We start from the raw sequence: 18,193 nt of genomic DNA, 5'->3' as shown, positions 1-18,193 counted from the left end.
TGCTCAACATTTATTTGTAACCCACAGTGGAACCATGATATCACTTTATTCCGGTGGAGTTGCAGGTGCAGTTTAGGTCAGGGATGTAGTCATGTCCACCTTCATCGAGTCCAAAACAAGTCCAAGACCAAGACTAGTCGAGATCGAGTCCAAAGAGGTTCAAGTCCAAGTCAAGACCTAGTCCAAATGAGAGACAGTCAAAACCGAGATTCCTCTTCTAGAACACTTACTTACCTGGTTATAAACTATAGGATGAGAGTCAGTATATCTTTTGTTATAACATGATCATTTTGCTTTATTATTATTATTATTATTATTTTAATGATGAAAATTAAAGTGCAGAGTACAACACTGTAGGATCAAACTAGGCCATATTATTTACTTTAAGCATTAAAAATTTCACTTAAAGCTGAAGTGCAACTTCACGTTTTAGATGTTGAGTCTTTTTATTCTGGTGTAACAAGAACATTCTGGACTGCCAATGGAAAATTTAACAAATACTGTAACAACAACACAGGTATCACTAAAAACTGACATTCTCCCATTCTAGAACTTATTACTTGTCTTGAAGAATCTATTGTGTCTGTGGCCAAAATTAAACTGATTGATGACTGATGATGGAGGTATTTAACACAGCCAGGCATATACCAGGCGACCAATGTCACTATCCGTTCTAGATGTATTTTGAATTAAACTAATACCAGTTTTTTGAACAAGCGTGCTTCATCAATGGTTTTGTTTTGAAGCAGGGAGTTACTTTAGAAAAAAAGCATATAGTTCTGGACTCGGTTCAGACCAACTAGAATATTTGGCGAGTCCAAGACAAGGCTGAATCCAAATACAAACGAGTCCAACACAAGTCCGGACTTGAGTCTGAATTCGGAATCAAGTACTACAGCCCTGGTATATGTCAAAAGCCACGCACCCTCCATGTTAGCGGATCGGACATGGGCCAAACTATAAATCAAGGTACACATCAAATAAATGTTCCCCAAAGATGTTTTCTGTCATTTTAGGTAGTTCACGCTGATGTTTGTTCAAGTGTTCATTTTTCTGATCAGTTTGGTTTTCATTAGTTATTTGATGCTATAAAAACAGGCTAAAACCTTATGATTGACAGCTGCGATTGTATGGGCGTGTGTATGGGCAGGACTTGGATACCGCGGCTCCACCGCCCGCTCACTACTGCACAGTCTGGCTTTGTACAGAAGGAGGAAGTGGAGACTTTCTTTTTTTGCTGTCTATGGTCTCAAACATAAAGGAGTTTTTGTGAATGTTTGTGACTGTTCTTTCAGTAACTTATGACACTTTAAATGCAAAGTTCACATTGTTTGAGATGTCTTTGTAATGACAAGTTGACATTAACATAGACAACATAACCTGTCATCAATATGTCATAGCAGATCTGTTAATTTAATTATTTGTATTTATGTGTTAACATTACATTACCCTGTCATAAGTGGTTGGTCTTGACTGGCTGTCATGAGGCCATTGTAATTGTGTCATTAATATTTTCCTTGACTTCAAATAAAGTTGAACAATTTGGACTTGCCATAAAGATGTTAGTGTAATACACTGTCAAATGATTTTAAAATACCCTAACAAAAACAATTGAAAAGTCAAAGCTACATTACCGTTACATGAAACTGTGAATACAAAATTTGGGCCATCATGGCTGCAAAACAATATTACCAAGTTCATCAAAGTACCTACTTTAATATTGACTTGGAAAGGTGCCCAAGACACCATTATAATAGCAAAAACCTAACCAGTGGTGCCACTCTACCATTTTGAGGTCAATCTTCAGTGTCTCAGGAGTGTGATTACCTCTATGACGCCATATTTCCAGCTTGTAATTCTGTCATGCACACTCAATATGTTGAGTATGAGCACCAGTCTCTGGGTCATCATAGTTCCTTTCATGGCAGACAGACAACTGGCGATATCCGTACGGGGAAAGCTGCCTCCTGTAGGCACGCCATCCATCAGTGATGATGGATGTTCTGGGTCTGATATGACGTCGAGTTTGGTCTGTAAGGATTTGCCTTGAGCGGTCCCAGGCGACTCAAAATGGGTCTTCTGGAATTACTATCAACCTCGAATCCTGAAGACACACTGGCGTTCATGGCGCCAAGTGTTGATACATCAGCCGTGATGGTACTAAAAAGTGAAAATAAACAGGAACTACACGCATTTTCAAAAATTTGTACATGTCATTTCTATGGTCTAAAAAAGGGCTTTCGGGCTGCGGAGCGGAGTTTGCTTCCTGATGAAAACGAAAGACTTTCACCCAGGAAACGCAGGTTGGTTCTTCCTGAGTGTTTTAATCCAAACCACAATCTTTTTCAGAATCAGAATCAGAATCAGAAAAGCTTTATTGCCAAATACGATTTTTACTAGGGGTGGAACGGTACATGTATTTGTATTGAACCGAAACGGTACGGGCGTCATGGTTCGGTGCATGAATTTACACGGAGAAAACACGGTATAAAAAAAACATAAAACTTCCGTGCAAATTAATTAATGTAATGCGGAACTAATGTAATGAGGAACTAATGTAATGCGGAACTACTGTTACATATGCGGGTTCTGGGGACACCTAATCTGTAGCCCCGTCCTTAGCTCTGAAGCTAGCCGAGCTCCGCCCCGCCTATGTATGCAGTTTTTTGTCAGGTCAGCCCTCCACCTAGTGCCGTCCCCGACTTGAAAACTTCGGTCTTTGGGTCAGGTGAGAGAGTGGTGGATAAGACAAGGACTGTGTGTCGGCGTTGTTCAGCAGTTGTCGGGTATGTGAGTGGAAATACATCTAACATGCTAACACATATCCAACGCCATCACCCAGATGTGCCAATCACTGGAACGAGACAAAAAAACTGTCCAACTTCTCCTCCCTACAGTGCTTAACCAGCTTTTAGATAAACATACGTCCAAAAAAATCACTGAAGCAATCAGAATTTACATGTCATCTTCAATGCGCCCATATTCACTCGTATTTGCTATATGTACTCCAACCTCGTTACAACATGCCATCCCATCCACATATTTTTTGTTTGTTATTATTCTATGTAATTTGCACTTTCATAAATAAGAGATGCTGTATTTTTAGTTTTATAGCTGATTGTCTTATTTTGTTTACAAGTTACAGATGGAGTCTGGAGATGATGTGGGGTACTTATTGTTTACTGTTTACATCTTACTTTACACACTTCAGGCAGTTGCAGCTAGTTCAGGGGATATACTGTATGACACTACTGTAGGTGGTACAGCCTGAGACATGCACAATAAAAAAAAATTGCCTTCTGCATTTTTGTTTTGCTTTTCCCTCCATTGTACCGAATCAAACCGTGATGTCTGAACCGAGGTATGAACCGAACCGTGACTTCAGTGTACCGTTCCACCCTAATTTTTACACATACAAGGAATTTGTTTTGGTGTTATAGGTAGGTGCATGTCACACATTCTCTAAAATAAGAGGTTAAGAAAATCAAGTATTAGAGTAAAAACAATATAAGTATAAATATATATACACAGGATGTATTAAAATAAGAAAACAAAAATAAAAAAGCAGTACAGCAGAGTAAGTACAGTGGCATGTCGAGCCAGAGGTGGAGTGTGGGGAGTGTCAGGATGGGTTGCGGGCCCTGTTGATAAGGCTAGTGCCGGAAGGGAAAAAATGTTCTTGTGGCGTGAGGTTTTGGTCCTGATGGACCTCAGCCTCCTGCCAGAGGGGAGTGACTCAAAGAGTTTGTTGCCGGGGTGGGAGGGATCAGCCACAATCTTTCCAGCACGCTTCAGAGTCCTGGTGGCGTACAGGTCCTGAAGATTGCAGCCAATCACCTTCTCAGCAGACCGAATGACACGCTGCAGTCTGCCCTTGTCCTTGGCCGTGCTAGCAGTGTACCAAATGGTGATGGAGGATGTGAGGATGGACTTGATGATGGCTGTGTAGAAGTGCACCATCATTGTCTTTGGCAGGTTGAATTTCTTCAGCTGCCGCAGGAAGTACATCCTCTGTTGTGCTTTCTTGATGAGGGAGTTGATGTTCAGCTCCCACTTGAGGTTCTGGGAGATGATAGTTCCCAGGAAGCGGAAAGACTCCACAGTGTCGAGTCACAGAGGGTGATGGGGGCAGGTGGGGCTGAATTCTTCCTGAACTTAACTAGTTGTTTATGTGCCTAAACTGTCATCGCTGCATGATGCTGGCTAAAGTCCACTATCACGGCCCCTGAACGGACCGTCATCTGGCGGTGCCTGTAGCCGGCTCACAGTCACCTATTGGCGGCTGAACACATCTACCAACTGCTGCTGATACGACGGAGTTCTGTAGCGGAATCCGGAGGGTTGCCGGTTCAAGTCCCCGTACGGACCAAGTATGGCATGTGGACTGGTAGCCTTTGCTCAAGGGCACCTTGGCAGTGCTCAGGAGTTGAACTGGCACCTCTCCAGCTACCAGTCCAAAATCCTACTTGGTCCACTCAAGGGCACCTTGGCAGGTCCAGAGCCTCCTACTCTGACATCCCTCCATTAGTGCATGTATAGGTCCTGTGCATGTGTGGATTTCAGGCCTGTGACATACTTTGAACCAGCTGAGATGGTTCAGCATCTGGTAAGGATGCCCCCTGGGCGCCTCCCTAGGGAGGTGTTCCAGGCAGGTCCAGATGGGAGGAGGCCTCGGCGAAGACCCAGGACTAGGTGGAGGGATTATATCTCCACCCTGGCCTGGGAACACCTCGGGATCCCCCAGTCAGAGCTGGTTAACACCTTAAAACCTGGGTAACACTTTATAAAAGGCTACAGACAGACAGCAGGAACACGTCTTCATCAGCAGAGAAATGGTTAATGACAGACTAATTAGGCTTGTTGCAGATGAGCCAGGCCTGCGCAGAATCGATCACCGGCGACCTCCGCCCAATGCATGTGTTAGATTTGTATCTGACTTGATCCCGACTCGCTCTGACATCATGGACACGTAGGCAATGATAATCTCACAAGATCAAGGCGACCGCAGGTTTGAGAGGCAGGCGCCGCAGGTGCTCTCCACCGACTGCAAGACCCAGGGCATGATGGAAAACACCTGGCTTTCAGCTGATCTAACAGCTGATTGGTTCAGAATTGACTCAAGATGATGACGTTTTATATAAACATTTTATTAGGGCCTGAGCACGAAAGTGCAAGGCCCAACGGTGCCTTGCACTGAAAGTGCGAAGGAACCTATTGTTTTTCGTCAGATTATTAGGGCCCGAGCACAAAAGTGCAAGGCACCAGCACTGAAAGTGCGAAGGAACCTATTGTTTTTGGTCAGATTATTTTTACCAATTCTTCGTCGCATTTTTGAGAGGGTTAGAATGCATGAAAACTCACAAAAATTTGCACACGTCACAACTGGTGAAAATTGCAAAGATTTAAAAAAATACACATATCCACCACTAGGTGGCGTTATTGCAGATCCAGCTGAATCTCCTGATATAGACCACACCCATTTCCGCCTAAACTTTTATGCGTGAAAAATCGCGATTTATCAAAAAACTACTTTGCCGAACTCCTCCCAGACCGTGCGACCGATCTGCATGAAACTTGGCAGATAGCATCTCCAGGATATAAATAATTGCACATATTACACACAAACAAATTTGTGTAGCTAAGCAGGGCCTGAAGTTAACTTTTTTGGCCACCAGCCACTGTGGCAGGTGGATTTTGAAATACACCTGCCACAGTGGTTTTTTACCAGCCAAAATTTTTTTGTGCCTAAAATAAAGGTCTCAGAAGACTCAGAAAATGCATAAGAATGGTTCTTGAACTTGTACAGAATACACATTAAAGTGCTGTCGAGTTATTAACCAACTTAACCAATCTCATAGAAGAAAATAGAAAATAACATAAATACAAACAGCCAATCTGATGGTCTCATTTATTTAGTTAACACCGAACTGCAATCCATTAGTCATTGGAGCATATACTGGAGCATATGGCGTCTGTTACATGTTCAGCATCTGCCTTTTCTATTGCCTGGATCCCCAGAAACTGCACCTTGACTTTTCCTGCTATGCTCGATCTAACGTAGAGTAACTCTTCTTCTATTACACTGCTGTCTGTGGATCCATCAACCATTATGGAGATAAACTTGGAGGCAGATATCTCCACTTCCTTCTTCTTCCATTTTCAACTTCTGCTATGGAGTGCATGAAGACTGGGGCCTGGTTTGTATTTCTGTATGTCTTCCCTACAGCTAACCCTTTCTGTTCATCCACCCTAAAAATACGAATGACAATTCAGTTAGCTTGATCACACACACGTAGGCTACCACTAATACACTGTACCGTACACACACACACGCACAGCTAAGTTGTAACGATAACAGAGCAGTCATTGCACTGTGCTGTACTTTAGTTATCTACTAACGTTAAAGCAGGTTGGTACTTACTCGCACATCCACACGTAGTCGGAGAAGGGTCTCATTTTCTTTCCGATTGCGTGGAAGTTTGCATGCTGTTTTCATTGACGTCAGTGCCATGACCGCAGCTGTCTGCTCTGGGGGAGCCGTCTTCCCCACTTTACAGCTGAGTGTGTGCAAGTGGCTTTTTGAGGACTCGTGGTCCTTAATTGCCTCTAACTTTAAGTTTTTTGTCCCTATTACAAATGGGTTTGACCTCGCTTTCTCCGAGCCATACATACGACAGTACGTGCAACTCCTCTGTTGTGACGTCGTACAACAACCAGTTGCCATCCCTTTCCACTTTCCACTTAGTATTGAAACGTCTTTTTTATTTTTATTTTTTGAATTGTCCTCCTCAAGGGCCATTCACATTGTACGCGCAAACGGCAGCGCTGCGCTATGAAACCCATTATTGTCAATGACATGCTCGCAAAAGAACTGGTCTGCCGCTGCGCTGAGCAAAGCGCAGCGCAAGCGGCATTTTGCGGCTGGCCGCTCTTGCGCGTGCCGCGGTCAAAGTTCAACATGGTTCAACTTTGATTGAACCATGTTGCAAGAGCGGCCGCGGTGCGCTGTGATGTGTCTGAATAAAAAGAAAAAAAGTAAACACCGAACACACGTGGATCCACAAACGGAACAAGGCTTTCCTATGTTTCAAAGACAGAAACATCATCTCCACCAAATCACTACTGTGTATCCTACACAATGTTGCATGTAGCCTACTGCACGTCTGATGTAAACACTGGACGCAGACGTGAAGTGCATTCAAATATTGCCGCATGTATGACGTAAATTTGCGCTGAGCCTGGCGGCAAGCACAACAAATATAGTTGGGAATAGGAAAACCTAACGGCGAGCGCAGCGCATGCCGCGTACAATGTGAAACGGCCTTCATCCTCTTTTTGTTGCTCTACAGCCTCTTCATGCCAGCTATATGCCGCCACATTTTGTTTCGAACGTCCAAGAAAATGGCCGGGCTTGCTTAACAAAAACAATAGGCTACGTGATTGGTCAACAGTTGTTGACCAATCACTGCCACTACCGCCAACGTGGCAGGTAGATTGACAGTTTCACCCGCCAATCACAAAAGTTACCCGCATTTGGCGGGTGGGCGGGAGCCAATTTCATGCCCTGTAGCTAAGTATGCAAACACTAACTTTGCCATATCTCGACCAAAATAATTGCTATCAATGCAAAACTTAAGATTCTTGTTTGCCATGACCCTCTGGAGATGCCCCACACATTTTACGAAAATTGGCCACTAGGGGGCGCTACAAGTACATAAAGTTTATAGCTCATGAACGGCTCATCCGATTTTTACAAAATTTGATGGGTACCATCTAGGGCCACTCATGAGGCCACCCCTACAGTAAGGTACTGATTGGTCAAAGTGGGCGTGGCCTATGGGACCCTAATTGGTTTTAGCCCTAGGGCACATTTTTGACGGCCTCAGTATATACGAAAACTCACAAAAATTGGCGCCCACATAAACACCTGGGAGCTTTGTGAGACTGTACAGCGATTTGGCCCAAACCTGTAAGTGGGCTCCATAGTGCCCCCTAATGCCTGGAAGGCCTTAACTTGGACATAGTAGCTCCGATCTTCACCAGATTTAATACCCATATTGCTCTAATCATTGCGGACATATTTCCTATTTACCTTCATTAGCTCCGCCCAACCGGAAGGCGGCCATTTTTAATTATGCATTTTTCATGTGTTTTACATTCTTTTGAACTCGTCCTAGGCTGTGATTTCAATCTTTTTGAATCTTTGCAGGTAGTATCTGTTGACCCTCATGACGAAAAGTTATCCAGAGAATTTTGATAGTTGAAAAAATGCGCAAGTTACAGCAACTTCCTGTCTAAACAGCAACTTCCTGTCTAAACAGGAAGTTGCGTTATCTTGGCAACAATTATTCCAATTGCCCCGAAACTTAATAAGGTTGTTCGTCATGGCTGGCTTAGCATCTGTGCCAAACTTGGCGTCAATCAGCCATTAGATGGCGCTGTTTTAATTTTTTTTAATTAATCAGCAAAATATTTAATATATGGGAAACCTACTCTGTCTAACTACTCCTGGGGCGTGAGTCCGATTGGCACGAAAACTGGCATATAGACTCAGAGGACCCTCGTGACAAAAAGTTATCAAAAGAATTTTAATAGCTAAAACAATGCGCAAGTTACAGAGGACCAACTTCCTGTAGGTGGGTGTTGAAACAGGAACGGTTGTATCTTGCACACAGCTATTCCGATGGACACAAAACTTAAGACAGGTGTTCCTCATGTGCCAATGAGGCTGTGTGCCAAATATGGTGTCAATCGGCCTTTAGATGGCGCTGTTTTCATTTTTTTAATTAATTAGCAAATTCGCTTTGAGCGAAACCTACTTTTTTTTAACTCCTCCTAGAGCGTGAGTCCAATCTGCACAAAAATGTACGTAGACTCGGTGGACCCTCCTGACAAAAAGTTATCAAAAGAATTTTGATAGCTAACACAATGCGCAAGTTACAGAGGACCAACTTCCTGTAGGGGGCTGTCGAAACAGGAAGTTGCATATCTTACCAAGATTTATTCCGATTGACACCAAACATGACACATTTGTTCCGCATAGGGGCTTGAGCATCCATGCCAAATTTAGAGTGAATCCACCATTAGATGGTGCTGTTAGAATGTTTTTATTAATTAGCCACATCGCGATATCTGGGAAACATACTTTGTCTAACTCCTCTTGGGCCGTGAGTCCAATCTGCATGGAAACTTGGATATAGACTCGGTGGACCCTCGGAACTAAAAGAAATCAAAAGAATTTTGATAGCTAAAACACTGCGCAAGTTATGGAGGAACAACTTCCTGTAGGTGGCTGTTAAAACATGAACGGTTATATCTTGGCAAAAGTTATTCCGATTTACATGAAACTTAGAATGTGTGGTCTACATGTGATGTTGCGTCTGCCAGTACCCCCGACTGCAAGAAGGCGAGGGTCTGTTCATCGCTGCTTGCAGCTTTATTGTTTTTGAATCTGAGATTTCAATTGGTCTAATTTAAAGGCTTATTTTGCTAAAATAATACATGTTGTGACGTTTAGAAGTCAGAGACTAAATCCGTTCAGATTACAGATCATCTACAGTCTGTTATTAACATCAGCAACAGATCATCTACAGTCTGTTATTAATATCAGCAACAGATCATCTACATACTGTTATTAATATCAGCAACAGATCATTTAGTCTGTTATTAATTTCAGCAACAGATCATCTACAGTCTGTTATTAACATCAGCAACAGATCATCTACAGTCTGTTATTAACATCAGCAGCATATCATCTATAGTCTGTTGTTATTAATATCAGCAACAGATCATCTAAAGTCTGTTGTTATTAACATCAGCAACAGATCGCATGTAGAGCATTTTAACAGCTACTCTGTCATAATAAAAACAACTGGAGACTGCATACAAACTGATTTATGGCTCTGATAAGATTTTAATAAAGGATGTGAGTGTTTCTGTGACTTCCTGTTCAGACTGAAGGCTGCTGGAAACTGTCCGACTTGACCACGGCTGTTTGTCTCCGCTCCCAGCTGCTGTTGCCTGCTCCCAGCCACTTTACAGGCGAGGCACAGCTCTCTCCAACGAGCCAATTGCTTTGTGTTAGTCACCTCTCTGTGATCACACTTTAAATCTCACAGCACAGCTGCTGTGGCTCATCTGGTAGAGCGGTTGCCTGCCAATCAGAAGGTTGGTGGTTTAATCCCTGGCCCTGCAGTTCGATGTCAAAGTGTCCTTGGGCAAGACACTAAACCCTGAATGTCTCCCGGAGTGTGAATGTTTACCTGATGAGCAGGTGGAACCTTGTACAGCAGCCTCGGCCACAGTGTATGAATGTGTGTTAGTGGCACTTGGTTCCTGTACTATGTTAAAAGGATTTGAGTAGTCATTAAGACTAGAAAAGTGCTATATAAATGCAGTCCATTTACATTATCTGGGTTACGTATATCTGCTGGTTAACAGGAAAGTATTTAGGAACTGCTACTATTTCATACACTTTACGTTTCTCAATCCCAAGAATGCAAAGAACAGACTTGTGTTCTTTGGAAGAACGTTTTTGCAGGGGACCTTGCAAGTTCATTCTTCCAAGAACGAATTAACTCGCAAGGTCACCTGCATGTTGACAGTTTGAGGTGATGTGTTCATGCTGGTAGTGAAAAAAAGTTGGTGAAGAGTTGCTGGGCTAGCAGCAAAAGAAAACTTAAAGCAAACATTCTGATAGTAAAATGAAGTCCTTTATTGTTGGTAAGCCTTGAATTCACAAGCGAACTTGTCAGACCAAGTGTTATATCAAACAATTTACTGTCAGAAAACCTCCTTCACTGTCCCATCACACTGATCTAAAATGGTGTATTACCAATGTATTTAGTCATTAACACAGGCAATCTCAACCTTTATTTCAGACTTTATTTATTCAAACATTTATGTCAGAATATATTTATATATATTACATTCATTGGTGACTTCAATTTTTCATCCTCCATGGTATCCCATACCAATACGATATATTAATACTACTATCCACAATACTGTTTTCATTTACAAACTGGAAATGGCACCAGTAGTGCTCTGATGGACATTAACCCAGCTGGGACTCTGAAAGGTAACTGGCAATTTCACTTTTGAAAACATCGCAAAAATCTAAATGTGTTGCATTTAAATTTTTTGCTCAGACTTGTTTGTGGCCAGGCGTTCTCAGTCTCACCACCATCCACATTGCTTCAAATGTCCCCAGTTGTGAGTTGAACTTGCAATCTTTATTAAAACAACTGCATACATACAGAGCACTATCAAAAAGCATACAGGCTTAACAAAACACACACATAATACTATGGACTAAATAACAAAGACTGAAGCATCATTTACAGATATTGCTGTCAACAGTTTTTACAAGGATAATGTTATAGAATTGAATAGAAAATTATTCTCAGCACAGTGAGTTCAGATGCCGATGTATTTTTCAATGCTGTGAGCAACTCAAACATAACTAACCGGATAACCTACCCCACCACCACCATTCTTGATACTTACCACCAGAGGGTGCCAAAGTAAGACATATAGAGGCTTTCATTTGTAGCTGGTATTTTCCATTTTTTGTGTATTATACAATTTCAAATAAAGGAAAAGGAAAATGAAATAACGCAATTGCATTGCTTGTTTTGAAAGCTATGCCATCGGGGCCAGATGGATTTAAGTGCAAGTTTGATAATGAGTATAACGATATTCTATTTGACTACTTTCGGGCTATGTCCAGACACTCGTTTGAAAATCCTACCTCAATCACTCAGGGAGGCCAAGATCTCTCTCAATCCCTAAAAAAAGTAAAGTACCCTCACAGTTGGGTCTCCTACAGGCCAATAGCCCTACTTAACTCAAAAAATTGCTTTCCAAAATACTAGCAATGCGTTTACAAAAAAATGCTACCTTACATTATTAAGGAGGACCAGGCTGGTTTTATTAAGGGTAGAAACTCCTGTGATGATATGAGAAGGATCCTTATGTTATTCAGCTATCCCTGGTCTTTCTCTCTGAGCCAAGATGGCATTTGACCGGGCCGAGTGATCTTATTTATTTTACATGCTGGAGGTATTTGGCTTGGGCGATACTTTTGTCAGTTGGTTCAGGGTTCTTCTCAGTTCTGACTAATGGGCTGAGATCCAGCAACTTTCCCTTCTCTGTGGGGATAGACAGGGCGACCCTCTTAGCCCTCTGCTCTTTTAATGTTGCTATTGCGTTGCTGGCCAAAGCAATGAGGCAGAAAGCTCTAATATCTGGTATTCTCATTGGAGAGAGGGAGCATAAAATTAGTCTTTACACAGATGAAGATATTTTTGGCAAGACCCTGGTCTTGGTTATTGGTAAAAACCGGCTTTTCACATAGAAAACAGATACTCAAAGTCATCAATTTGAAGTTTTCTTAAAAAAGCTCACACTTTGTTTCATTTCATTCTTTTTTCAGCTCCTTTAATTGCAGTCAGACTGAATCACTGCAAGGTCGCACTAACACAACAATCACTTCCAAGTAGACAGCTGGCCGTTGATTTGAATTGAAACAGCAAACATGTTAATTTCAGTTGTCATTTTCATCCGTAACTGTAACGTTTAAAAAATATATGGAGGCCCGCCCTATCTGTGGTCTCTGCTGTCTTATTTTCTGTCCTGTGCTAGCATCTTTTTTTTTGATAAACTAAATCTAGCGTTAGGAACAGCAACATGTCACCGCTGGTCAGACTGACTGCTAGTTCAGATGGGGTCATTTTCTTTAGTCTGTGGCCCAACAGGTAAACTAGCTCTCCAAGCTAACGTTAGTCATATGAAAGCATCAAACATGCATTTTAGATGTAGAGGAAAGTATATTCCTTATATGTTCCTCGTCCCCCGTTTGCTGAGCGCCGTTAAATTGTAAGCACGGGAAGCAGCAGGTGTCTACCCGGATGTAGATGTGATTGCGTCTATAAATTAGACGTTAAAAGATAAGTTTGGTGATGTACTTTATGTTTCTACTCACTGTCTAAGACTCCGATGAAAAGACCCAAACCAACTATGAATGTATCAAGTATTGTGTACGTATCCAAAGCCTGATATGTCTTCTTCCTCTGGGCCATAGAGCTCCACTTTTCACTGCTCTATTACAAACGTGTAGACAAGCTACACTGTTGCACACACTAGGGTTGTTGGAACGAATTCCGAAAGTTGAACATAATTCGAACAGTAAAAAAAATCAATGCTAAAATTATTATTCAAATGTGATTTTTTTTATAAATAGATTGGCTAACGTTAGCTACTCTTGATCGACATCCACCGAGCCAAAATGCTTGTTATCAATAGTTAGCTCGTTCTGGTTTCCTAACTGCGTCGCGAGTTATAGGAGCTTAGCTGGGAGCTCCATGGAGAAAGCTAAAGATTATGTTAGCTGCCCTACAGCTGTCAGAGTTAGCTTCGACTTCATATATTACCTTCTAACAGCTGGATTCTCAGTAACGTGACAATCTGCAAGAAACAGGTTGCTTTTAAATAACTAAAATAGTAATGACAGCACTGTTTGGCTTAGTTATGAATGCCATTAGAATTTCTAACATGTCATTGTGCTAAGCAAACACTGTTAGCCTTTACAACAGAGCCACTTCAATACACTTGTTAGATAATGTTTCATTACAGAGTTCTATGTTGATTTGTGTTTGTCGCTGTGTGCGTGGTGGAAAATAATGTAAACTGAGAGCAGTGTGCCATGACCCTTGAGGGCCAGGCTGATGTTGGAAATCCCTCTAGTGGACAGAACATTTAACAACAACCACATGTTTATAGTGGCATTGACAATGCATAAGCCTGAGTAGTGTAGTACGTATTTACAACAGGCTGCATATGAACATTAAATATTCGAATATTATTCAAACATTTAAAAAAATAAATGAAATTCGAATGGTATTAAAGAGGAAGACTGACAGCTTTAACACACACACACACACACGTTTATTTTGTTGGTTGTTGTTGGTCGTCGTCGTTTGTTGCTGCTGTTGGTGAGCAGCTCAGTGGTGCTTCTTCATCTATTGCAACACAGCGGTGTTTCTTTAAGGACTGGGACCGGGTGAACAGTCTCTTACATTGTGAACACCAGTAAGGTTTCTCTCCAGTGTGCACACGCAGGTGTCGGCTGTAACTATAGGAACTGTTAAAACACTTCCCGCATTGGTCACAGCTGAATGGCTGCTCTCCAGTGTGGATTCGAAGGTGACGCATGTAGTTACTAAGGCGACCAAAACCTTTCCCACAGTCTTTACACTGGTGCGGTTTCTCTCCGGTGTGGGTACGCACATGCTGTTTGTACGTTTTTGAAATGGAGAAGCTTTTCTCACAGAGTTCACAGCGGAATGGTTTTTCCCCGGTGTGAATACGCAAATGTGATTTGTAATTGCCCAACTGAGAGAAGCTCCTTCCACACTGGTTACAGCGGTATGGTTTCTCTCCTGAGTGGACACGCAGGTGGATCTTGTAACTACTTAAGTCACTGAAACACTTTGCACATTGGCCACACTCAAACGGTTTTTCTCCAGTGTGGTTGCGCAGATGCAGACTGAAATGGCCTGACTGAGTAAAACTCTTTCCACAGAAGTCACACTGGTACGGCTTCTCTCCGCTGTGGCTCAGCTGGTGTCGCTTGTACGAACTTAAAAAACTAAAGCTCTTGGGACACTGGTCGCAGCAATATGGCTTCTCTTTAGTGTGGACACGCAAGTGGATCTTGTAGATACTGAAGTAACTGAAAGTCTTTTCACACTGGTCACACTGGTAGGGGCCGGCGTGGTCCCGCAGATGCTTCTTGTATGAACTCTGGTTGCTGAAGTGCCTCCCACACTGTTCACAGCAAGATGCTTTGTCTTCAGTGTGGCTGTGCAGGTGGAGCTTGTATTGCTTTAGTTGGCTGAAACTGCGGTCACATTGTTCACAGTCGAACAGTTTCTCTGCAGAGTGAGTGAGCTCATGTCTTCTCAGACTGCAGAACCGACTGAAACATTTCCCACATTCCTGACACTGATGAGGTCGGCTCCTGTCGCTGTCCGTCTGTTTCAACTGAGAAAAACAGAGAGAAATAATAAAATACGTACTATGGAACTTCACATGTAAAACTGTTACAGCTACTACATTTTTACTGCTTTTCCCCTTAGAACCTTTGTTTACACCTTGTTGGTTTGGAACAGAGAAATGTTACTTTCAGCTGGCAGCTCTTGAAAGCAGTTGAAAAATATCTAGGGATTCATCGATACCTTTTTTTCAGACCAAGTACAAGTAATTACATCTGGGTATTTGACGATACAGAGTACCCACATGAGTACTTAATACCATTACAGTTCTAACGATTACTTTGAAAACATGCATTATTTGCATACATCATGACTTTACGAGGTGTACCTAAGTGCACTATGAAGTCCCATCGGTGCCCACACACTTCACCGTTCGTGGTTTGTTTCCATAACTAAGTTTGCCTCCCCACCGTCGAGCCTTGGGTCCCACTTTGGGTCCCGCTTTCGCGCGCTCCCCGGGTCATCGGGGGCGACTCGCATTAGGGGCGACTGGCGGCGGGACCCCGTCATAACTGCTTGCAGTTCTAGTTCTAGTTGTACTTTTTAGCGGTCCAAGCCCGAGTCTGCAAGAACCGGCGGTAGCAAGAGCTACGCCGTTCGCACAGCAGGGCTGTGGAACCCTATTGTTTTTCTACTGATTAATCATCATCATCATTCTTCTTCTCCGCCTTCCACCACTAGGTGGCGCTATAGCAGAAAAAAAAACGTGTTTGGCTCTATATCTACCTATAACTCCCACGTTGTACACCGGATATTTAAAAACCATATATTCACGCGTTCCCTGGATCCAACTGAACTTTTATGCGTGAAAAATCGCGATTTATCTAAAACCTACTTTTTCGAACTCCTCCTAGACCGTGCGACCGATATGCACGGAATTTGGCAGGCAGCATCTCCAGATGGGCCGGACAAAAAGTTAATAAAAAGAATTTTGATAGGATAAAAATTGCGCATATTACGCACAAACAAATTTGTGTAGCTAACTATGAAAACACCAACTTTGCCATATCTCGGCCAAAATAAATGCCATCAACGCCAAACTTTAGATTCTTGTTTGACATGACCCTCTGAAGGTCCCCCACATGTTTTCCGAAAATTGGTCACTAGGGGGCGCTACAAGTACAAGAAGTTTATATCTCAAAAACCAGTCATCCGATTTTTACAAAATTTGTTGGGTACCGTTTAGGGCCACTCCTGAGGCAAACTCTAGAGAGGGGTCAAAGTGGGCGTGGCCTATGGGACCCAAGTCCAAATGTACTACTTACACTAATGTGAACAACTTAAAACTTACAGGGTAGATAAACAATGGGTCATGGACCACACCTACCAAAAATTACACATGTGGACAACTAGGTGGCGCTATTTTTTTTGCCTTTAAGTCCCACATTACACATTGCACATTAGAAATCCTTACATCCACGTCTTCCTTGAATCAAGCTGAATCACATGACATAGGCCACGCCCATTTCCGCAAAACCAACTTTTTCGAATTCGTCCTAGGCCGTGTGACGGATCAGCACGAAACCTGGTACGTAGCATCTCCAGATGGACGTGACCAAAAGTTACTCAAGGAATTTTGCTACTTTAAAGTATGCGCATTTGACGACCAAACTAATTTTCATAGCGAGCTACCACACACGTATCATATCATATCTCGGCCAAATTAAATGTTATCAGCAAAGAACTTGAGATCGTTGTTCAACATCCCACTACGATGCTCTGTACCAAATTTGGTGAAGATCGGCCTTTAGGGGGCGCTATAAGCAACGTTTATTTGTTTTGGCCAATAACTCAATGCATTTAAATGAGAAAATTGCAATTGCAATATCTCTGCCACAGTAAATGCAATCAACACGAAACTGTGGTGCTCGTTTGGCATGCCGCTCCGAGGCTCTCTACTAAATTTGGCGAAGATCGGCCATTAGGGGGCGCTATAATCAACGTAGACGTGTTTTGGCCCTTTTACTCAATGTTAATGACATATTTGAAATGGGAATGTACCACAGACCTTGCAGCTCACACTTCTCAATATTTACTGATGTTTGCCTCCTACGTTACGTTTTGGTTTTGGCTTTTGCGTGCTCCTCTGGTTTTTTACAATAAACTAACTTCTTAAGCCACCTGACAAAGTTTCCACAACCTTCACAGTGGACAAATGCAACTCTTTTCTCTCACTTTTTCAATCCAAAATCAACATCATTCATAGGCGCCGATGAAAATACTGACGTGTGCCAGACTGCCAGTAGGCTACATCCATTTACAATTAAACATTGCAGTTGGTGCTAAGTGGAGAGTCTGTCATAGTGTGATTGGTTATGTCGGTGGCATTGATTCTTAATTTCCCACGAAGCTGATCGCGGTAACGTGTCAGTTGAACTTTTCATCTCCAATCCTATCCATATATCATTGTTAAAGGTAGTCTGTATATGCATGGAGGTGAACTGTTGACCGCTACATTTGCAACGGCGACATACCACAGACGCCTCTTGATATTTACCGACGTTTGCCTCCCCGCCGCCCGGCTTCAGGTTCCACTTTCGGGGGTGACTGCCGTGGGTGGCTTGGGTCCCGTCATAACTGCTTGCAGTTCTAGTTCTATTAGTTTTTATTTTTATTTCGTTTTGACTTTTTGTTTTCAAATTCAGTTTAGTTTTAATTAGTTTTTAAAGTGGGTTTGCTAGTTTAGTTTAGTTTTAGTCTTTTTTTGTAATATGGGTTATTTGTCGGGGGCTTCAAAAAGGTCAGAAAAAGCATTGTGTAAAACATCATACAATTTCAAAAATATGTATTCACAATGTATTCAACAATAACACCAGTACATAAAATCTAGCCTAAATATGGTCATAAATATGTAGACAGTCTACACAAGACGCTGCAGGGAGTGCAAAATGTGTTAGTGACCAGGAAAAAAACCTAAATAGCCAACAGACTAAAGAAGACATACATGAACAGGACTTTGGTTCGAGTAAAGTGGCAAACTTTTTGAAGTCAATCGACTCACAGTGTTGTGTAGACATCCCAGTATCAATCCACATATTAACCCACGCTTCCTCCCGCTTTTGGTGTTCCTGCGTATTTACTAACCAGCAGCTATCGGGTCGCCGGTGAAAGCCCTCCTATAGTGTTCTCTGTCCTGC

At 42.3% G+C, this 18,193-nt stretch overlaps 2 protein-coding genes across 3 annotated transcripts in view; one reads left to right on the top strand and one right to left on the bottom strand.

Moving 5' to 3' along the window:
* The window catches only part of tmem132a (transmembrane protein 132A), a 65,669-nt gene extending 49,476 nt beyond the window's left edge, over positions 1 to 16,193 (top strand). For both annotated transcript variants that reach the window (XM_031293594.2, XM_036000621.1), the window contains one exon: positions 16,183 to 16,193. The gene's annotated coding sequence lies outside the window, so the exon portion shown is untranslated. The remainder of the gene's footprint in view (positions 1 to 16,182) is intronic.
* The window catches only part of LOC116045743 (zinc finger protein 239-like), a 44,079-nt gene continuing 39,186 nt past the window's right edge, over positions 13,301 to 18,193 (bottom strand). The window contains exon 3 of the mRNA XM_031293595.2: positions 13,301 to 15,045. Coding sequence (XP_031149455.1) covers positions 13,948 to 15,045 — 1,098 coding nt within the window. The 3' untranslated portion in view covers positions 13,301 to 13,947. The remainder of the gene's footprint in view (positions 15,046 to 18,193) is intronic.

Source organism: Sander lucioperca, chromosome 4 (assembly GCF_008315115.2).
Source record: "Sander lucioperca isolate FBNREF2018 chromosome 4, SLUC_FBN_1.2, whole genome shotgun sequence".
Lineage (NCBI taxonomy): Eukaryota > Metazoa > Chordata > Actinopteri > Perciformes > Percidae > Sander > Sander lucioperca.
The sequence above is the reverse complement of the archived record's forward strand: the minus strand, read 5'-3'. Positions and strand labels throughout refer to the sequence as shown.